A 22,735-nucleotide genomic window follows, 5' to 3' on the forward strand; every position below is an offset into this window, starting at 1 on the left:
CAGAGGACTGACATTTTCTTCTTAGGGAAAAGGGGCTTCGGAGGCTGCCCCGTTTAGCGTTGTTATATGCTCTAAGGCAGGGTTCTTCAACCTTACGGACATTGTGGGCCAAATCAAAAAATTCCATGAAGCCCACGGGCCATTAAGTCATACTGTGATATTTAATTGTAAAATGGTATGTAGATTCATAATGATCTAATGCAATGTACAGTAACGTATTAACGGATGCTAAAAAAGGCCTCAAATTGGTGAAAAACTCTGAAATTTATTCAAAATTTATCCTGATTTATTCTTTTTATTATGAAAGTATTTTTTCTCATTAAATATGAATTTTCAATAATTATGAAATTATTTCTCTCACCAATTGTGGATTTTTCTTTCTTCCGTTAAGTAATTCTAAAATTACTTTTGAAATTTTATGAAAATTCCTAATTGTGAAAATTAATAATTATGATTTTTTTCTGTCACAAAACCTGAAATTATTTATAAAAGTAATTATAGAATTATTTTTTCAAGAATTCGGAAATTAATTTCAAGTTAAGTAATTAGGAAATCATTTCTAAAAGTGATTAAAAAATAATATTCAAAATTACTCATGAAATAATTTTTAAAATTAATCATGAATTCCAGAAGTAACTAAGAAACTGTTTATCTCACTATGTCTAAGTCTATTTCTAAAAGAGAGTCAGAATTTTTTCCAAGTCAAGATTGCCAAGATTTGTCGGATTCGTCAATGTTTTTCGAGATGTTTCATTAAATTTCCTATAAAGTCATTTCGTTCAATGATTCTGAAATTATTTCTTTCCACAATTATACCTGAAATACTTTAAAAATACAATGTGGGCAAAAAATCCGTAGAAACTTTAAAAATGAATAAAAACCGGAAAAAACCAAAATAAAAACGGTTTGCAGGGTTAGCATCACTAGGCCACGGGAATTTTTTTAAGACAGGAAAAAATAACTAGAAAAACAGCCGATAGATGACGCTGGTACGAGCAACTTCGGTGGAAATATGCAAGGTTATCATAGGCGTAAACTTCTATAGGGCCCATGGGCCCGACCCCCCCAACATTTTTGAAGACGCGGCTCAGCCCCCCCAAAATTCGTATGAATATGGCTTATTCATTTTGCAATGATGAAAAATTTTTTTTAAATCAAAAGTTGTCCTAATTATGAATTAGTTAATGGAAACAATCTGCTCAAAATTTTAGTTCTTTTAAAAAATCTGGATGGTCTTTGGCTTTCTTGTTCCATGACAATACGTTTATCTCATTTCTTCCCTGCCGTTCAATCCCCAATTGCACCCTCCATCGGTTCCAATCCTTACTGCCAGAAGGCACGGCTGAGAGGAAGATTCTTTGAGGTGTTGAGGGGGCTCTTTCTTCTTTGCCTGTGGCAAGAACTGAGTGTCTCTTCTTTTGTGCACTGCGACCGGAGGACGGCCATGGCGCCGACATGAAAATAAGCCCAAAGATGCATGGTGGGGGGGGGGGGAGGGGGGAGGTTGAAAATTGGGAAGCAATGATATTGAAACGGAAATAAATTACACTCCATAAAGAATAGGTGCCAGAACCTAGAGGCTGAGGCCATTTGAGCCCCCCCCCCCCCGCAATAAATTTTGTAAGGGGACTGAGCCTCCCAGTAATTACTGAAAAAAACCATTGTGCAATGCATTCTCCCTCTCCTTCGTACACGCATGAGTCCCGTATATGCGGGAGGACCAATAACTTTTAGCCCCCCCCCCCAATGTTTTTTTGAAAAATATTGGGGAAAAAAAGCACATTCTAAATGCCCATTCATAACAGATCTTCAGGATCGATGCCGAAACATTTTTCGAGCCCCTTTACAACAAAATTTGAGTGGGGGTGGGGGTAGAACATAGGCGTAAACTTGTATCCGGCCCGTGGGCCCGAGCCCCCCCCCCCCAACATGTTAGAAGAGCCGGCTCGGCCCCCCCAAAAATTCGAGTGGATATGTTTCTCACACTTGGCTCAGAAAAAACTTTTTGACAAAAAATTTCTTTAAATAGTAGAAATCCATCTGCTCGAAATTTTATTTTTTTACTTTTCTTCAGAATCTCAACGCACTTGTTCTGTGACAATAGTAGTCTTATCTCCGAATCAATCCAGCATCCATTCATCCTAAATTGCGTCCTCCCAGAGTGGCGCCTGAAGGCACCAGTGTAGATAACTTGGGGGGGGAGGGATCCTTTCTCTTGCTTGCACTGTCGGTAAACTCAAGAGCATCTCTTCCTTCTTTTGTTGAGTGTGACCCTTGGGGATGGGGACATGATACAAAAGAAAAAAAGTGGGAGGAGGTAAAGTGAACAATGATTAAGCTTATTAACAAGTTCTTCACAACAGAGGCGCTGACATGAAGAAATTAACATTGGGTGGGGAGAGAGCGCTGAAAGTTGCTGGCCGTCCCCTATATACGGGAATGAAATGAAGCACATACGCAGGAAACAGAGGACGCACTGCATTGTTCTTCTGAAAACTATTAGGGGGGGGGGGGCTCAACCACCTTACAAAATTTTTTGGGCTCAAATATCCTCCACTCCTAGGTTCCGGTGCCTTTGAGGGGAATCAAATAAATAATAGTAAAATAAAATTAACACACAAAAAAAAAGAAAATAAGAAATGAATGGAAAATTTCAAAGCCCCCTGAGCTGGGTACCATTGCATTCTAATACTAGGAATATGAAATTTCCTCCTTATAAATCAGGGATTCTCAAACTATCTACGTTAGCAGCACTCTTATATAGAAATTTTAAATACGGTATTTCAATAAATGTTGAAGAGAGGTTAAAAGGTGAAATTTGCGTCCCCCCCCCTCTGGTCCGGCACCCTAGACATTTGACCCCTCCCCCCAGCCCTGTTTCCAGTACTCCAACACTTAGGTAGCCAGGGCCGGAACTAGGGAAGAAGGCAGTTTTCACAGGCGGAATTCTTGTCGGGACTGCTAATTCTGGGGGGGGGGGGGTGGTGGAAGAACGAAAAATATCGTTTCGATCGTTTTTTTAGTGGGGAGAGGGTGAAAAAATTACATACTCTTCCCTCCCTCCACGACTAAAATGATCCTGTCTCCGTTGGACCGGGCTTTTGGACAGATCTTTCGCGAGGACACCGATTTTTCACAGGGAAGTGCTTGGACCTGTCGTAAGCGTAACTTGTATGTTAAGTGCATTAAGTCGTAACTTGTATTACCTGTCGTAACTTGTTTTAAGCCAATGGGATCGAGACCCCCCCCCCTTATTAATTTCGGAGAGCTGGCTCAATCTTCCCCTCTTCCCCAAAAAAAAAATCGCATGGATACGTTTTCCACACCTAGACTCGGAATAATCACGTCACGTCAGTACAGTGAGTTTCGGCCTTACACGAAGCTGTGACATGTAAAAAAAAAGTGGCGATTTTTTCACAAACACTTTTTTCCGGCCATTTTACAGGATGCGACCTCTATTTATCGGAAAATACTGTAATTTTTTCTATGTTCCATTGCAAATTAAATTGGGGAATTTTTCTAAAAAGGATGTAGTATTTCTTACTTATGTTATTCAAAAAATTGTGTTTATTTCAAAATGAAGAATTATTCTCAAGGTTTTAATAGGGTTCCTCCTTTCCCGATCAATTCTTTTTTACGGACGAATTTCTATTTGTCCAGCCGGTGACCGCAAAGAGGGGGTTTTACATACCCTGTTTACGTTCGCAGCACTGTTAGAAATTTTAAATATCTTGCGGCATCACAGTCGATCTCAAGGAGGCATTTCGATGCTTCCCCCCCCCTTTCCCGACAATAAAATGATCTTCACTCCCAGTTACAGCCCGTCCGTGGCATCTAGTGGCGTGTTTCCCGGGGGGGGGGGGGGGCACTCAGCGAGCTATAAGCACGGCCATGGACTCCCACATACTGGAGAAGGGCTTCTAGCCTGGGATCTTTGGCAGGCTTTTTATTCCATGTATTTTTTTTTTTCATGATCAAGGGGCCGCACCTTCTGCAGCTGACAAAGAGCATTTCAATAGGGTTCAGTTTCGGCTGCTTCAATGCAGGTTTACTGAATACAATCACCATTTCCTAATTAGAAGGACAGGGAGTGTATAGCGTGTCGCTTATGTGGGGAATATGTCACCTGGAGGCATCCGTCCATATGGGGACCCCCCTTCTGATCCTGAAAACTGCATTCTTCTTGACGCCGCCGGTCAAGGCTTTAAAAGCTTTTGTGCTTAATAGATGGCCATCCGTGAAGGACGCCGACATAGATGATCCTAATTGGAATATAAAGAAATTACGGTGGTGAAGAAAAATCTAGACGAAGTTTGTGATTCTGCAAAATAAGAATAGCTGTGTTTGGAGCCACTTGAAGTAAACTCCTTGTTTTTCCACTGAAACCCCCCCCCCACCCACAAATGTTGAGATGGACAGTTCCACAGTATTTTATGGTTTGTGTGGACCACATTCGGTTGTGCACGTACAGTATAACCTTCTGTTAGTAAAACATGTTGTATTACAAGAAAACGGAAAAGTTCCTCGTGATTCCGCACAGTTTCCTGACAGAAAAAGTAAGCAATGTTAAATATAGCTACACATTTTTGATAAATTCATGCATTTTAAACATTTTCTTTAATGATAATTTATTCAGAATCTTCAAAAACAATCTAGATTTTGCAGCCCTCTAATACTTATAATCAATAAAGCGTAGTATAAAATATTTTTTTTCTGTTAGACATATCAATAAATTAATAAAACTTACCATGTTTTATTTTTTTCAATCATATTTAAAATTTATTTAAGAAAAATTTAAACTCCATTTGGCTTGCATACTTGTAAAAGTGACAATATTTGAATCGAGTTTTTAATAAGAAATTTATGCAACTAAAAAAATTATTATTTTTCTAATTTAAAACCTGATATATGACTCAATATATGAGTAAAATAAATCTTAAATAAGTGACATGTAATTTGATTTTGGGGGAAATATACACTGTATCATAAAATATAAATAAATACAGGGCTCGACAAAAATCATTAAAAAATTTAGGCACCAGCCAAATTTTGTAAGAGCCAAGCATGGTTTTTTCACGAGAAAAGTATCTTAAATAATCTTTTTTCAATCTTTCTGGGAATTGATGACCCCTTCCCAGGGCCGCAACTAGATACTTTGTCATCTGGGGCAATTCGGAATTTTGGCGCCCCTTGCATGTAGAAGAAGCAGTTAAAGGGTGAATTCGACTCACATTCTGGTCCAGCGTCCGGAGCACCAGACCTACCTGCTTTCTCTAGTTGTGGCTCTACTCCTTTCTATGTTGGAAGACAATTATGAAATCGGAAAATTTTGAGCCATCACTAGATTTTGATTTAGCAATCACATATACAAAATTTTAGGCGCGAATACAGATTTTCCAGTCACCATGGTGACCTGGCACTTGGGGTTTGTCCAACCTTGGAATAAATAAAGATGCATATACTGTTCTGAATATATTTTTTGTATATAGTCATTTTCATGACCCCGCCCAGGGGTTTTTAGGGATTCATGAGATCTGGGGGATCCTGGGAGGATATACTCAGATTTACGGCATGACTAGATCTGAATAAATTGCCTATGGCGATAGACCGGAGTTGTGCTCGTTTCAATGAGAGAGAGAGAATGAAAGTATATTTTTACTTGGACCGTGATCAAACTAGAATGGGGCTCAAGGGCAAAGGCTACGCCCCCAACAATCAAATAAATTTTTGTTAATTAAATGCTTTTGGAAAATTGGCACCAACTCAAAAATTCTCTGGAAGAAATTCCGTGTCCCCCCCCCCCCCCAATAGATTGGTTTTCTTGGGTACGCTCATGCTCAGGGGTAGTCCCATTCCAAGGGCGTAGCGAAGAGGAAGACTTGGGGGTCTGGTCCCCTCGTCCGAAATGTGAGAAAATGACCGAAAAAAGGGAAAAAGATGACCAAATCTATTGTTCTATCACTTTGGTTCCCCCTGCCGAACGAAATTTCTGGCTACGCCCTTGTCCCATTCACTTTGGTAACAATACATTAAATGATTGTTATACAGTCGAATATCCTGTTATAACGAAGTCCAAGAAACCGGAGAAAACACTTCGTTATAAAGAAATTTCAGATTGTTTGCATTGTTCCTATGTATACTTATTAGAGGGATTAGAAAACCATTCGTTAAAACGATATTTTCGCTGTAACGGTATTCGTTGAAACGGGATTCGCCTGTAATTAGAGCCCGAATTTTCCACTTAAAAAAAATGGCTAAATATGAACTAAAACTGAGAAAATATGTGCTAAAGAACAAATAACCAAGCAAAAAACGCAAATGCGTTTTTAAATGCATCTTTTCTATTTATCTCGGTGCATATTCATTTGCAAAAACATTCTCATGCAAATGATTTCTACATGTATTTTATTTAGGAATTTCTAGTTATTAGTACCGTAGCTGCTCACTAATAGAAAGAAAAAGTTGCTCGAAAAAGAAGCAAACTACACGTGCACACAAGTAACAAAACATGAATAATGTCAAAAATAGGCGGATTTTTCTCCTGAGATTTTACTTCTTTTTACTTGAAAAAAAAGAAATGACAAGCAAATAAAGCACCCGGGATTCGGGTATGGTCCATTGTAGCTAGAAGGTCCTTGGAGTTGAGCAACCAAACTATTTGAAAATGTCGAATTTCCGATTCGATAGACGATTTTCCTGATCCATAAATCCATGGAAGTGAGCATGAATGTAATAAGTTCAGACTTTTAATTGTTCAGTTGGTCATCTAAACCGCTTTGATGATACGAAATTCTATGGAAAACGTCTTATACTCTTAGAGAATCAACTGATTTGAGATCAAAAATCAATTTCACATGACTAGAGTTCCGTTCAATCGTTAATATTAGAACGAAATGATCTCAAAGACGTCCCAATGCAGATAAAGCAGCAATTTTCAATAATTTTATGTTCTTACAGAGCGAAACGTGAAAATTCGTTTATAATGAGAACTACGTTACAGCGAAAACTTTTCTTGTGGTTGTGAGCTGTTGTTATAACGAACTTTTATTGTATTTATGAGCAATATTAATTTGAAAAATTACAAAAATTTAATTAATTTTCCGCACAACTTGAAAATTTGCACTTATTCTGAAAATTCTTCAATTACATACATTTATACACACATTAATGCTAAAAAGAGGTTAATTTATATAAATGCAACAAACAGGACTAATCATAACAAATTTATAAATAGTGCAAAAAAAAAAAAAGAATAAATCAAAAATAAAAAGGTAAATTTCCCGTGACCTTTCATTAAATTAAGTTGTATAATAACCAAGAATGGCCACTGAAGCTGTGCTTTCCAAAGTGTGAAATATCGACCCCTGGGGGAAGGGGTCGATGCAATTGTCCAAAGGGTCGATAGAAGCTATGGGTTTAGTATAGGATCCTATGGGTGGGCTTGAGTTGGGAGAAATGAGAAAGAAATTTTTTTTAAAGAAGAGCTATGGAACACAAAAAGTTTGGGAAACTTTTCACTGAAGCAGCGGTTCTCAACCGGTGCTCCGTGTACACTTCCCGGGGGCTCCGCACCCACTCGAAGAAAATAAATCAGTAAATTCGATAAATGAATATAAGAGGAGAGCGTACGGGGCTCCACCATAGAAATTTTACGCCGAATAGAGGCGGCCACTGATGCATATTTGTGTTTGAGTACAGGTGATCATTTGTGGAGATTTTACTGTATTTAGGAAAATGTAATGGAACCCTTTGTATATATCTCCCTATTACGTTTCTGACCTTACTTATTTGTACGAGGTTTTGCTTCAGTTGCTATACATTTCTATACATTATCCCTGTATACAGGGCCTAATTTCTTCATGGGCAAATGAAGCCTTTATAACTTTGAGCCCCCGAAATTCAAACAACATACATTCACTGACCAATTAACATCTTTGACTCTTGTCGCAAGAGCTTCCTAATTCCTGCTTTACCCAGGGCCCTGCCTGTATACACTTCAATTAATCGACGTTTTCACTTCGATTCGAACTCCCAAGTCTTTGGAAAACACCTTTTCTATCAATCGAATCACATAATTTTTCAATTGGTGAAAACGTGTCACTGAAATACAGTGTTTTACGGTTTTCAAAAACCCATCATGAAGAAACGTTGTGAGCGGAAAAACTAAGCGGGATCGACTGTAGTTTCTCATGTATATTTTTTACTGAAAAAGTAATAAAATTTAAGATGATTGACTGGTTCAATCAGGGCTGCAACTAGATGCTTGGTTACCCGGGGCAAGCGCGCATTTTGACGCCCCCCTTGTAATGTTGAAGGAGAGGTTTTAGAATGAAATTTACACCCCATCCGGTCTAGCGCCCGGGGCACGAGACCCGCCTGCTCCTCCCTAGTTGTGGCCCTGTGTTCAATGGCTTTTGACAGGTACTGAAATAATTATTGAACGGGCTACGGTATGCTGATAGCCAGGGCTGTAACTGGGATTTTTGTCGCCCCCACATTCGATAATTTTGTAACGGTGTTCTCTGTCAAGTAAAGGACGTTTTACATAACGTTTAAATAACACTTTTTTTTCGGTTAAATCTTGAAATGAATACCGTAAAATTGCTTGAGACTTATTGAATTGAAGAATTGCTTGAGCAACAGTAATGTTATGATAGTATTATAAGTATATTTCTTCTCAAGCATAAGATTTTGAATCAAAACGACAGATTTTCACAAATTTTTTTTTTCGGAAACGTCTGTAAAAAAAAGGTGGGGGGGGGGGGGTAATTTTCGGAAAAAGTTCGTTTAGCAGTACTGCTTTCGCATTTATACGACGCGTCGTATAAACGAGGTTCCATTAGAGCCTGAGCCCCCCCAACATTTTCAATAAGTTTACGCCTATGAAGGTTATAGGAACTTGCGCTCCTAATCCCCAATCAATTCACCGTTGTAGTCCGTGTATGTGAACAAGGATGTTGAGTGCGAAGGATAAAGCTTTGTTGGTGAAGTTGTTTTTCACGTTAACGAGAAATCAGCGACCATTGCCTTGCGTAAATTCCAAGTTCAGAAGAATGTGAAGACTGGAAAAGGGCTTTTTAACAACGACAGGCCTCATAAAGTTTGTTTAGCGGTTTGAGGAAACTGGAACACTGGAGGATCGTGTAAGAGAGAGCCGGACGACCATGTTTAAGGAAAGCACGTTCGCCGCTTGTTGCAGCCGAAATGGAAGCGGTAGCGTCCGAATCATCTGCAAAGACCAGCAGACATTTTTGCTTACCACCATCCTCGTAATGCAATATTCTTCATGGAATCCTTGATTTGTACCCATACAGATTGCACTCGTGCCATGAAGTCTTATCCGCGGATACCGTACAAAGGGAAGCATTTGCGAGGTGGGCTTACTCCAAAATTGAACGGAATCCCATCCGGGTCTCTAATATGTTGTGGACAGATGAAGCTCATTTTTCGCTTCATGGCGACGTTAATATCCATAACGTCGCATCTGAGCGATGTCTAATCCACGTGCAGTACACACAAAAACCATTGCATTCCCCAAAAGTGACAGTGTACTGTGGGTTCACAAGTTCATTCATCATAGGGCCCCCTCTTCTTTGAAATGCTGTGCCCAGTAAATAGGTGGAAAACGGCTACGGTGAATGCGCAGCGTTATTTAACGCTTCTGCACGAGAAGGTCGTGGCGTGTTTGCGTGAAAAAGATGCGCTTTCTACCGTCACGTTTATGATAGATGGAGCAACTAGTCACACTGCTACTCCGGTCAAGGAATTCCTTATACAGACGTTCGGAGAAGACAAAATCATTAGCAGGCGTTGCAGGTTCCGATGGCCTCCTCCGTCTCCAAATTTGACACCAGCAGACCTCTGATTGTAGGGATATTTGAAATCCCGGTTGTATCGATCCGGTTCATCCAATCTGTCGGAACTGAAAGATGCGATCCGCCGAGAGGTGTCATTATACTTCCGGACCTGCTGCACTCTGTCGTTGCTGGATTTGTGACTCTCTTGCAATGTGTTATCCCTGTGGTGGTGGTCATGTGGAACACATACTGCTGTAATGAACGATTTGGTGGCATTATGTTCGTTATTTGCGTATCTTTTCTTTGACATGTGTACGTCAGCACCGCCTATCGGCTGTTTTTTGAGTTATTTTTTCCTGTCTTAAAAACATTCCCGTGACCTAACAATGTAGAACCCTTCAAACCGTTTTTTATTTCAGTTATATTTCCGGTTTTTATGAATTTTTGAAGTTTCTACGGACTTTCTGCCCACCCTGTAGTTTTATAGAAATAATTCTTTTAGAAATTATATATCTGAAATTTATTGGAAATACTATTATTCCTTTAACCAATGTTTTTATTATCAGTAATTTCGTTGTTATTTTCATTTTTTCAATGCTAAATTTCCCTCCCGAATTTGTTCCCTGAACCCTCCGAATTCGTTAGGACGGCACTCGTAAAGTATCCGATTAAGTTCGAGAGCACTTTTCTATGAAATGATACTGGAGTGAACTTAAATAGCATTTTCTGATAGAAAATGTCCCAAAATATGATGAGAGCAATAATAAATTTTGGATTGCCTATGCGATTTCCTATGAAAAAGTCAGTCATATGTTATATTTTAAACAAAATTCGTTTATTATTCGATTTAATAACTAATAACACGACTGAAAAATTTCTATGAATGGAATGTTTTGTTATTTTCCCAATGTACTTAGTTTGTAATGGTGCAGGTTATGAACCAAAATTTAGAACATTGTATGATATGTTCATAAGTTGGTTATGATATGTTATAAGTGTAATAAGTTAATTTATCCATTTACGTGTGAATGTTTCGAAATTCCATCCTAAATATCGTCCATAAAACACTATAATCCAGCAAATATAAGTGATAGACCTTAACTATTTCTTTATAGGTTCAACAATATATATATAAATATTATATTAAAATTTCCTAATGATAACGATCGATAGATTTTTAGAAATAATGTTTCAAACTGAACTATAATGTCAAAAAATAGCATTCTTCGGAAAAGACGCTTAAATTTTTTTTTTACGGATTACCTGTATGTAAAAACGCAACACTAAAGTGAACGTTATTTCGGTTCTAAGCATCGTATAACAAAGCAAACATTTTTTTGTTGACACTGCAAAAAAAGGGATTTCATAAAAAAATATAAAATAAAATTTTACATTTTCTTCCAATATGACGTTTTCAACATAGTCGGATGTATCAAAAACATATTACACTTATAAATAAGGCGGTACAGTTCTCAATCACCAGCGAGCTTTAACGGATCTTAACTTAATTCCCCTGTCAATGTAAAATAGTATTTCTTTTCAAAGATGTGTGGGGGGGGGGCATACATTGAAGACCCCTGCTCTAATAGAAGAAAATTTCAGTCCTCTGTAACTTAATGGTAGAGCACTCACCCGGTGCGCAAGGAGGTCCTATTCCCCTGCGCACAGGCATGTAAATTTTGTTTCCGTAACCCATCTTCATTTCCGCTTGGTTCCAGTCTATTTTAACAGCGAAGAATAACACCGGTTCTTAATAGGGCGCGGTAGCCCGGTCGATAAGATGCTCGCCTAAAGTACCAAAGGATGTTTAGAGGTGTCGCGAGTTCGATATCCAGTTCGTCCTTGTCAGAAAACTTTCCTGACACAGGGGTACAACAAAAAATGGCGACTTGACCGCAGCAAAAAATGCTACCGCAGGGAGTCCCCCATCGAGGGGTTAGCGCACCAACCTCACGATGAGTACGAAAAACAAACCTGCCGTTCGGAATCGGCAATAAATTGTAGGTCCCGGTCTAATTAGCCCTCGTGTGCAGAAAATGACCGTGGTGCGACAAAAAGGATAAAAAAAGGATAAGGATAAAAAGTTTCTTAATAAAATTATCAATAAATAATTTTGACAAATTTAATTTTTCCATTAGGAGGACCTATGACTTCTTATATTATGCCATTGAATGAAATTCCCAGAAAATCAAATTGATTATTAGTTGTAAATTTTTTACGGCTTTCTGTTAGGAACTAGATATTGGACAAGAATAAGAGTGGAGGCCCTGTATAATTAAGCCAACGTTCAGAAATGTATTCGACACAAACAGTCTGAGCTTTATTTATCCTTTTTATCAGAATCAAAGTATTAAATACTGATTTAATTTTGATATACTTTCATAGATAAAATCTATATATAATTTCGATAACTTTTTTTCATGTCGGAACGTGAATTTTTTTAAATTTTCAAAATGGTGATCATCATAAATAGATAAGGATTATTTTATATATTTTTTAAAATATTTATATATAAATAGTCTTATAAATAGATTTAATCGATCATGATAAACAGCAGAATCTAACATGCAATGCACCTGTATTACATGAATTCATAACATGTGATGAAAATACCGATTTCAATTTCACTTTATTAATTTCATTTGTTACATAATTTCAAGATGAGAAAAAAAAATCAGTCAAGGGGTCTAGAGACCTATACTGGTTGACACATTGCAAGTTTATAATGAATAACAAATAACACGAAGATTTTTTATTAAAATTATTCAAGAACTTTTTATGGCCCAAAATATGGGTAAATATTTGTGATTTTTGAAAAAAGTTGCATGTTGTTGGAGTTAAAATTCGATAAAAAATTAACCAACAATTATAAAATTCTAAAAGCTCGTGTTAATGTATGTAACACCATAGTGTTGAGAGACACGCAAAGTTTCAAGACATTTTAATGAGTGGTGTTCGAGAAAATGTTCCTCATATAACAAAATCTTAGTTTCGAGAAAAACGGACTTTAGTGAAAAACATTAGCATGTGTAATGCCTGCCAGCAGTTTATATTAAAATATTTTTAGTATAGATAGAACAGAAACTTGAACACAGTTAGACGCAGAAAATTTCATAGTATTTAAAAATTGAAAAATTGGAGAATTTGCGTACGCCAACTCCCTTAAGCAAAGTAAGTTCTTAGTTGTTAATTAGCAATAAATTATTTTATCAATGGTTAACAACTTCGAAAATTTATGAACAATATAATTCTTCTCATATACGGGCATTTCTCTCTGAACAGCGAGATGTATAAATATTGATTGTAACGAAAAGATCATATAGGATAAACTGTAACGGAGAAAACACTCGTGCAACATCTCCCTTTAATGATGAAGTATAATACAGTACGTCAAAATCTATTTGGTTTATCGATTACAGTTATATAGCCTGTAACCCTTTAGGTAAACATTATTCACTCGAACAGCCCTCGGTATACGGTATATTCGATATTGGTGTATCCGGTCGGTAAAATCCGGAAATGACTGTAGGCTTTCTGTTTGAGATAGCATTGTGATTGGTGTAAACGTTGTGAGAGCGTTATTGCAGATCCCCATAGCTATAAACATCTATATACTTGAGCTTAAATCGAAGCTGATAGTAGCTGTACAGCAAAGCTTTCAATATAGTCTTAATAGATACTAACTATATATTATAGTATAGAGAATATACGTATGGCTTATAACTCCTAATTCGGCCTTATCTCATCAACCGTTCGTCGTAGAGGTATGGTTCGAATTTAAAAAATGTTCAATATGTGTTCCGAAATCACCATGTTTTGAGAGTGAAAATACAGTGTGTCGCAAAATAAAAAAGTAAATTTTTATGCGGTCCCCCCTGTCCTGTACCTTCCAACTAGACAGTTGTTGCCGTGTCTTTTCCGAGCCCAACAAAACAAAAACTCCCCGATGGTTTTAACTACAATATTCGCTGAGATATTCGAATCCGAAATCAGAGATAAGTTGAGAAAGAACAGCATACATGTGAGAAAGAAGCATTGTTCATTTGTTTATGCTGTGCCTTTTTCTTTGATTTTGTATTCAAATATCTCAGCAAATATTGGAATTAAAAGTATGAGAGCTTTTTTTTTGTTGGGCTCAAAAGAGACAGGGGAACAACTTTCTAATTGGAAGGTAGAGGACAGGCGATCGTATAAAAATTTGGATTTATTATTTGGTGAAACACTGTATTTTTTTCACTCTTAAAACTGGTGCAGGGGGATTTGCGAACACATTTTGAGCGTTTTTAAATTGAAACTATACCTCTATATGATGAACGTTGATGAGACAAAGACTGAATTAGGACTTACAGGACACCCTGTATACTTGCATGTCTGGCTAAAAAGTTTTAGAACTGATTCAATTGAAATTTTGTTGTTTCATTGCTGATACCAAATGGCATAGTTGCTGTGAGACCTTACCGAGATAAAATATTTATTTTGTCGAATATTTTTTCTCGAACCTTTGTTGCAAATTCTAACAGTGACGAGTGTTTGTTTCGGCCAAATGTGTGTTGTGTGGTTTGGAAAATTCCGACATGTTAGAGAATATTAGAGAAGACATATCTTTAACTGTGTGGGCATCCTCACATAGGGCACCTATAAAAGTGAGCAAACTCATTGTACTCCATTTTTGAACAAAGAACTGGTTTGCCGCTCCATGTGATGTCTAATCGTTGGAAAAAGAACAGGACAAGGAACAGCTATTGACTATAGCGATAATACCGAAGCTACACTTTTTCTAAAAGATGGTGGTTGAGTTAGCCTAAAGTTTCAAGGAGCTATATCGTCACACGTTAGCCAAACTGGCTTGAACATCGAAGCTGTTCAAGGTGCGTTGTATGTAACGAACTAATTCACATCAAATTCGTTCCTGAAGGACAAACAGTGAATGCAGCGTCCTACATGTTTGTAATCAGATCGGCTAATCGCGTACGTGTACTCTCTCGCACGCCATGCTCGCACAAAAACAAAATTGGTTCTTGTTGCACGACCGTTCCAATTCGCAACTGTTTTTTGTCAGTTTTTTGCAAAAAAAAAATATATATATGACACCAACAAGGTTACTTTTTGTTCCCAAAGTTGAAATTTCAACTGAAGGTGAAGAGATTCGGTGATATCAAGACGATCAGAGAGCTACGGGGTATTTCAGCAATATCTTGAACGGTTCACACCAACGAATGTACAGCTTCACATGAGTCATATAATCAGCGTTCAGGCAAAAATCCCAAAAGTCCAAAAATTGTGATTTTGAAATAATTACCGCAGCGTCATTTCAATTAATGCTCAACAGTCTGATGAAACTCACTAACGGAATTGAATTTCCGTTGCTGCTGAGCAATAGAAGTGTTCATATTTCACCAAGTCATGTAGGCACTTTTATCGGCAGGCAGAAATCACCAAGTCGACTTAATCATTTTTAGCAGATTTCGTCGGCGTTCAAGCAAAAGTCACTAAGTCCACCAAAACCCTTTTGATAGACTGCTGCAATTGATTAGAGTTCCCAATTAATTATTTCATGATATGAACAGTTATGAACCACGAAGCAGTTATCTACTGTAGGAGTTAGAAATCTTTAAAACAGTTTTTATAGTTTTTAATAACGACTCAAAACTTTAATTTGGCAAAATCTCAAAACTGGGCTTGCTGACTTTTGCTTGAACGCCAACGATTTACTGCCGATGTGTATGAGTCGTTAGAAGGACGTGGTGATTTATATTATTAACTTTTAATTCAAGCAGAGTTGACTGTATTCAGTTAGTGAACCATGCTTCCGTTGGAAAGCAGTAGTTGTGCAGATTTTACTTATGCGTGAATTATACGTTAGGCTTATGCATCATCAAGTTGGTAGTTGTTATACATGGCATGAAGTAAATGGTAAGCAAGATAGTTTAGAAATTGGAACACGCTGTATACTTTTCTGGCCACACTCCAGGGAAATATTGAAAATGTGTCACTTTTCTGACACATGTGGTGGCCAGAATCAAAACCTAAGTATGACAGCTTTATCAATGTACAGTAAAACCTGTCTATACTCGCCGGGACCAAAGAAAATATTGTTATAGGCAGGTTTATCGTAATAGACAATATCATGATAGGTAGGTTTGTCGTTACAGACAGTATCGTTATACACAGGTTTCACTGTATTTGGTTGAAATGACTTGCATTAAAATTTTGGGGTTGGGAATTTTATCCTTCATTTGTTTTGTTTTTTTTCCTAGCTATAACAAACTACATAATTAAATTTATACCATCATCAGATATCAGTGTTCTACACGTACCATGTACGGTCCCGTTCAGTTCACACGAACTCTAAGGAAAGACCGAGATATTCGTTGCCTTTGTAGTCTAGTGTGCTCACCCGGCAAATGAGAGGACGTCAGTTCGATTCCCCGAAAGGGCGTTGGATTTTCTCTCTTTCCTGAAATTCATCTTCGCATCAGCCAGCTGTTAGAACTTTCGTGTGGATATGTGATAGCGTGACATAATCCTCAGATATGCGTATTGATCTTAAGTTTATTGACTGACATTTTGCACAGTTTCAATGTGTTTTGTATGCTGCTTATGCATTGATATTGAAGTTTATTTTGCACTGTACTTCAAAAACTAGAGCAAAACTTGACAAAACCAATAAAAGATTCGGATTCCGCGCCCCACAGTCACCCTAAAATAGTAGAAATATTTTCGGCAATAAAATCAGTGTCGCTTGTTACTACTGTTTCAAAATAATACATATAATCAGTGACTTTTACTTGCCAAAATTTAAACTAACTCCAGAAGAAACCTTTTGACGGGCTACTGCAGTCGATTAGAACTTTCAATTAATCATTTTATGACATATATAAATCAGTTATTTAAACATCAGTAAAACTACTGTAGAAGTTAAAAATTTGTAAAATTATTTTTTCTATTTTTCACAATGACTCAAAAATTTGAATTGCCTGTATCTCAAAACTACAATTTTGGACTTGGTGACTTCTGCCTGAACGCCGACGATATGTATAATGATCAAAAATAAACACTTATGATCCTAGTCCTAAAACGTTTCAGCGAGACCGTGTATATATGACCATGTTTTAAAACACGAAAGTTAAGGAAAAGGCGGCATTCCAAGTACCAGCAATTTTGGAGTGTCAGAATCTTTCAAAGGCGCAACCATATTTACTCGGCGCTTCATACTTTCTCACAAATTTAGATAGCTTATCGTTTCGAAAAGTAAACTTCCCTGATCTACATGGAGCCAATTTTTATTCAATCTCGCGATTTAATAGGCAATTTCATCCTCAAACAGATTCCCAAGAGCTATATATTCATGGAGAACTTCAGCTGTGGAGTGAAATGATATCCCCCGTACGAACACGAAACGTCATTTTCCGGAAGATATACATATTACATTCACTGATTATCGGCTTGGCTATCATCTTCGACTGCATCGTATTCTTATCAGAGACATGTTGAAGCGAAATATATATATATATATTTGGTATATGCAACTTCCTTATAAGGGGAAGAGAGAACCCTTTTTCCTTCCTTTTCTATATGTTTCTGGGACATGGTATGCAATCAAACGACGAAAATCATTTTACTACCTCGCAAAGTACTAATAATATCAGACCAGCTTCCTGCTGAAACAGACGCAATAGGTCGCTTCTTCATCATCTCCTTTTCCAGATTTTCCTGTCCCTTGCCGATCTTTCGCCCATTTGGAGCAATTTGAATGGTTATAAGGAAGATTTTAGGAAAGACGTTCTTCCAAGCATGAAGCTCGGAACCGATAAATAAAATGATTTGCGCTGCTGAAGAAAATGCTTCGATTCATCTTTGAAATTATTCTAGCATGATTTTATGCTTGGAATAGATTCATTCACGTATGCTTGGATTTGGAAACGAAACTTTACTCAGCTTTCGCACCTTTTATAGGGGGGGGGGGGGAAAAGTAATCTTTTCATGTATTTTTTTTAACTTCAAATAATGTTTCAAATGTCTATTTCAGCATATTTCTTTCCGGAGGACTAATTTACATGTGATTCTATTCAGTTCGCATTCAAAAATTTGATATGTCGTATCGTCTCAAGCTCAATTAATCATTTCAAAGACGATGATGCGTTTAATCATGCGATTATTTTGTTTTTATTGATGGTATTCAGTAAAATTTTGAAATATTTTCAATTTTGTAATGAAAGGATATTCAATCTCTCGTATTATTTGTCATAGGCACTGAAATGCGATAATTTAAATGAATCAAAGCAATAGTTCATCGGAAAATCAGTGAATCGTTTTCTAAGGCCGTATAGAAAATTATTAAATCGTTATAGACTAAATTAATGGAATAAATATACAGCGTGTCCAAAAAGTTCTTACGACGGGTTTTTCCTCTGAACCGTTGGTCGTAGACAAAACTTGCAACAATTGCAGCATTTTTTAATGAGGTAAATATCTTATTATTATTACATAAACAGATTAATTGTTGAAAAAAACACGAAATTTAATTTTTATATTCTCTCGATGGCATTATGGCTATATCTGAAAAATACAGCAATGTGAAAAATAAAACAAATCTCATCAACGTACGACAAAAACTGAGAGTTATTTAATATGAAAATTTGTAATTTAATTTTTATCTGATATTTTGGTGATTGGAAGCTTAGTTCAACTGCCATTGAGAGGTCGGTGCAAAAAAATGTGAATCAGAATAGGTTCAGGTTGATTAAATCTCCCTTAATGTCATTTAGTACTACACGTTTGCGATTTTATAGTTGGTGAAATTTTCCAATACTTTTGCTACACATTTCGTATGTAGAAATTAGAAACATACAGTAAATTGATTGCGTGTTTGCAAACAAAGTTATTTATCGAGTTTTATTGATAGGTTTTCTCTAAACGATAGAATATCAAACATAATCACTCACACACAATTTATCAACAATAGATACTTGTTTGAAACCGTATCTCATTGTATGGTCAATTATTAATTTAACTATTCAGTTTTTCAATTTGTGAACGACCCCTGAATTCCCCGTAAAACATTATAATAAAATATCTCGGTTAATATTTGTCATACGGCGATGAAACGTGTTTTGTTTCTACATATTTCCGAAAGGACAAACTTTTCCTATGTGTATACAGTATATGACAATAAGGCCCTAGTGAAGAAAAAGTTGAATTCTGTATTTTTTTTCAAAAATTAATTGATGTAAAATCACCATAATAGAAATATATTTACCTCATTCAAAACATTTTTTTTATAATTGGAAGATTTTGTCTACAACTATTGTTAAAGAAGAAAAAGTCCTGGGTAAGGACTTTCCGGTCACGCTGTATATTGAGCAATAACTTATTTTTTTCACAAATGCAAGATTCCATTCAGAGCTTATGCTCTGAGTGGAATGCGAAATTCTAGAATTTATGAAAATCACCTATTTCTACTGACCTTTCCATCAAAACCTGCCAAACTATATGACTTCGATTTATCTAAAATAGTGCAAGTTTCTGATCATTTGTTGCATCAGCAAAATGTTTGAACAGATATACTTAATGTGGGGTTTACAGACATATTTTGCAGTACCATAAATCACCACCGTATGCATGCACATCAACGCAGGTTAGTTTATATTCACATTGCGTTACCTTATTCGGATCATTCCGAATATTTGAATTTTGATGACAATGATAGTACCCACCCCCCCATCTGTTACCAATGTTACGTGAACACATAAACATATCGAAGCCCAAATATTATTTGCATTAATTAATAGAGGAACTGTACGATGATTCAGCTCGTCAGATATGAAGAGTGAATATACTTCAACTCCATCCGAGTGTGGTGTTCGTATAACGGAACTAAAACTTTCTGTAGAGTTTATGTTAGGATTATACACACATTTCACTTAATTACTATAAACCTTGTGGATTTGAATCCTTATTTAATTAAAATCTCTCACATTTGACGAAACGGACACAAAGTTAATATGAAGCGAAGGCTCATTCATTTTTAAATTTCCGTACGAGCTCATGGGGACTTTCTTCAAATTGTGAAATGATGAAACTGACGTACCGGTGAGTCAAAAGTTTGTTAAAACTTAAGAAAATAATTAAAAAGGAATAAATGATGATAAAAGTTTGCAGTTTTTACAAGAATTAGATCAGAGGGGAATCGGATCTTTCATGAGAAAAAATAGTTACAAAGGCCACCGTTAGATGGCGCTGACATGCAAGTCACAAGTCATCATGTATGGGGAAACCATTCTGACATGCCCCACTGAGTTGTGAACACATGCTGTGACTCGCTTTCTAGTTCAGTGGTTCTCAATCTTAGCGCTCGCGCAGAAGTCCACGGCCCGGCCGATTTATTTTTTGTGAGTGGAAAGCCCGGTCATTGTTGTTGTTAGGAACAATCGAGTCGATTGCGACTCTTGGTGACTCTATAGATCATGGCTCTCCAAGCTGGTCTGTCATTCCCAGCATGTCTCAGTTGTGCTAGCTTCATTCTAGTGCTTTGCAACACCTCTTCAATCCATCTGGTGCTTGGTCTCCCTCTCGTTCCCTCCATTCTTCCAAGCATTACCATTTTTTCTTGCGAGCCTTCTGTGCGCAACTTATCCATAAGAGTCTTTGATATGACATGAATGTCGCTCTCCACTTGTTAATACAAGATATACAGAAGACTGGATGTTGTGAAGATATTTATTATTTGAGATGTTAATTTTTTTTTTTTAAGGAAGGAAAAAACTCATCTCTGCCTCAACCGGGAGTCGAACCCGGGTCCCTCGATTGCCGGACGAGTGCTCTGACCACTAAGCAACAGAGGAGATAGAGATTTTCCTTCGCTAGAGCGTATAAAAGAGGGACCTGGGTTCGACTCCCGGTAGTGACAGAGATGAGTTTTTTTTTCCTTCCTTAAAAAAAAAAATTAACATCTCAAATAATAAATATCTTCACAACATCCAGTCTTCTGTATATCTTGCATAAGAGTTTTCTTGGCAGTGATGAGAAGTAGCTTGCCATTGCTTTCTTCTCGCAGTACTATCCACATTTCTGTGAATAGCTATCTGATGAAAGACCAGTACTGACATTCCCGCTGCCCAGTGTCAGGGTAGTTTGGAATCAGAGTCTACCATCTCCTAGGCACCTCTCTTAGTCTGGCTCCTGCCGCACGAAGACCTGTCCGGCTTGGACGGCCCTACCAGTAGCTGAGCTACTGCCGACATAGCTCTCGCTGTTGTCAGAGCGCTCAAGAGGACCCACCACGGCAAGGTGAAAGTATCATTCAGGCGGTGCCCGGTCATACACATGAGTAATAGGAAATAAATGGGTAAAACTGAAACGCTTAGCCATTCACGGCCCGGTTTGACTGATGTCAGGGCTCGGCGGTTGAGAATCACTGCTTTACTTGCCTCCTATCATGAAGTCAAACGGAACACTTGTTCTTCAAAAAAAAATTTATGAAGTGCAGAATTGTATTGTTATTGTTTTTAGTTGACTGCCTGATTTGCATAAATCGTTTTCATATATTTTGTCTCAGCACCATCTATCGGTAACTTTTATAACTTTTCTCTGATTAAAATATACCGATATGTCTGATCTCAACAATTTTTCTACAGCAATTTTTTGTCGCCATTCGTTTCTTTCTAATTAATTTTCAAAGCTTACGGATTTTTGGCACATCTAGTACAGCATAAATGCAACAAGAGACGAGTATTATACGTAAGATACCGCAGTTGTCATTTACAATAAATCATCAATTACTAGTGAAAAAGTTTATAATCGGATATTTATGCTTAATAACTTATTTAAGTGATTGAATAAAACAACCTTCTGTGTGTCCCGTATATATTTGAATATACATGGCAAATTACATGGTAAAAAAACCTTTATACCAATTTCTTTTCTCAATTGTTTTGAAATTTTTGGAAGTGCATCTTTTAGTGTGTCTATATATTCACTAAAGAATACGGTTATGCAAATACATTACTTTTTTTTATCTAAAATGAGTTGATTCCTCGTTGGTGTAATTTTTTGAAAGCTGCTGAAACTTTACATCTTTAGGAATTTTTAAAATAGCACCAAATTGCGGAGATGGGAAATAAAGTTCAAATTAAAAACTATTCAACTTTGTTAAGAAATATTCTATCTGATTATAGGTAACTTGAAATAAAGGCAAACAGTATATTTTGCCCTTAATTACTCATTTTAAGTAATCAAAAAAATTCCACTCTAATAAATAAAATTGCTGTTTTGATGTATTTTTCAATTAAAAATATGCTAAAACAGCACAAGACAAATTTACATCCGTTTTTGTGAAGGAAAAACATATTTTCAATACGTTTTTATGGGGGTCAACCATGGAGGGTAAACTATACATGATGCAGCCAACGATTTCCTATACACTACCGAAAATTGGAAAAATAGTAAGTATTATGTGAATTTCTGCATGTTTTTGAAAACAATTTTTTTTAAAAAAAAAAAGTCCATGATGATTTTCGGACGTTATTTGGCACCAGCAGGTTAGTTCACAACTTTTTTTTTATTCTTTTCAATTTATTATAGATACAAAAGCGGCCAAACAACGCTATGCTTTGCGCATCCGATCCTTTCATGTTCCGGCAGCTCTTAGTGCCGGTGAGTCCGCAATTCTTCGATGTCATTATGATCTAGGAACGGAGACACTCTACGCCGTCAAGTGGTATAAAAATATGGGCGAATTTTTTCGGTATGTACCTTTGGCTGAACCGCAATTCAAGGTTTTCGAACAACCCGGTGTAGAAGTCGATGTAAGTATAACTTCGATGAGAGTTTCATTGTGTCTTTTGTGTGTGTGCATTTTTCTTTTTACGTTCATAAGTTTTCTTCTTTTATACCAAGTCGATGGTTTTCAAGCTATTGTGATCCCGGGAATTTCTAAC

The 22,735-nt window shown here is 36.9% G+C and overlaps 1 protein-coding gene across 2 annotated transcripts in view; it reads left to right on the forward strand.

Moving 5' to 3' along the window:
• The window catches only part of LOC149065555 (cell adhesion molecule 1-like), a 247,602-nt gene that overhangs the window by 125,221 nt on the left and 99,646 nt on the right, over positions 1-22,735 (forward strand). For both annotated transcript variants that reach the window (XM_089253732.1, XM_089253733.1), the window contains exon 3: positions 22,380-22,603. In XM_089253732.1, the coding sequence (XP_089109858.1) occupies positions 22,380-22,603 (224 nt within the window). The remainder of the gene's footprint in view (positions 1-22,379; positions 22,604-22,735) is intronic.

The sequence above is a fragment of the Pholcus phalangioides genome, unplaced genomic scaffold (genome assembly GCF_987345545.1).
Source record: "Pholcus phalangioides strain wild (caught in Gottingen) unplaced genomic scaffold, Ppha-v1.0 ptg000039l_1, whole genome shotgun sequence".
Taxonomy (NCBI): Eukaryota; Metazoa; Arthropoda; class Arachnida; order Araneae; family Pholcidae; genus Pholcus; species Pholcus phalangioides.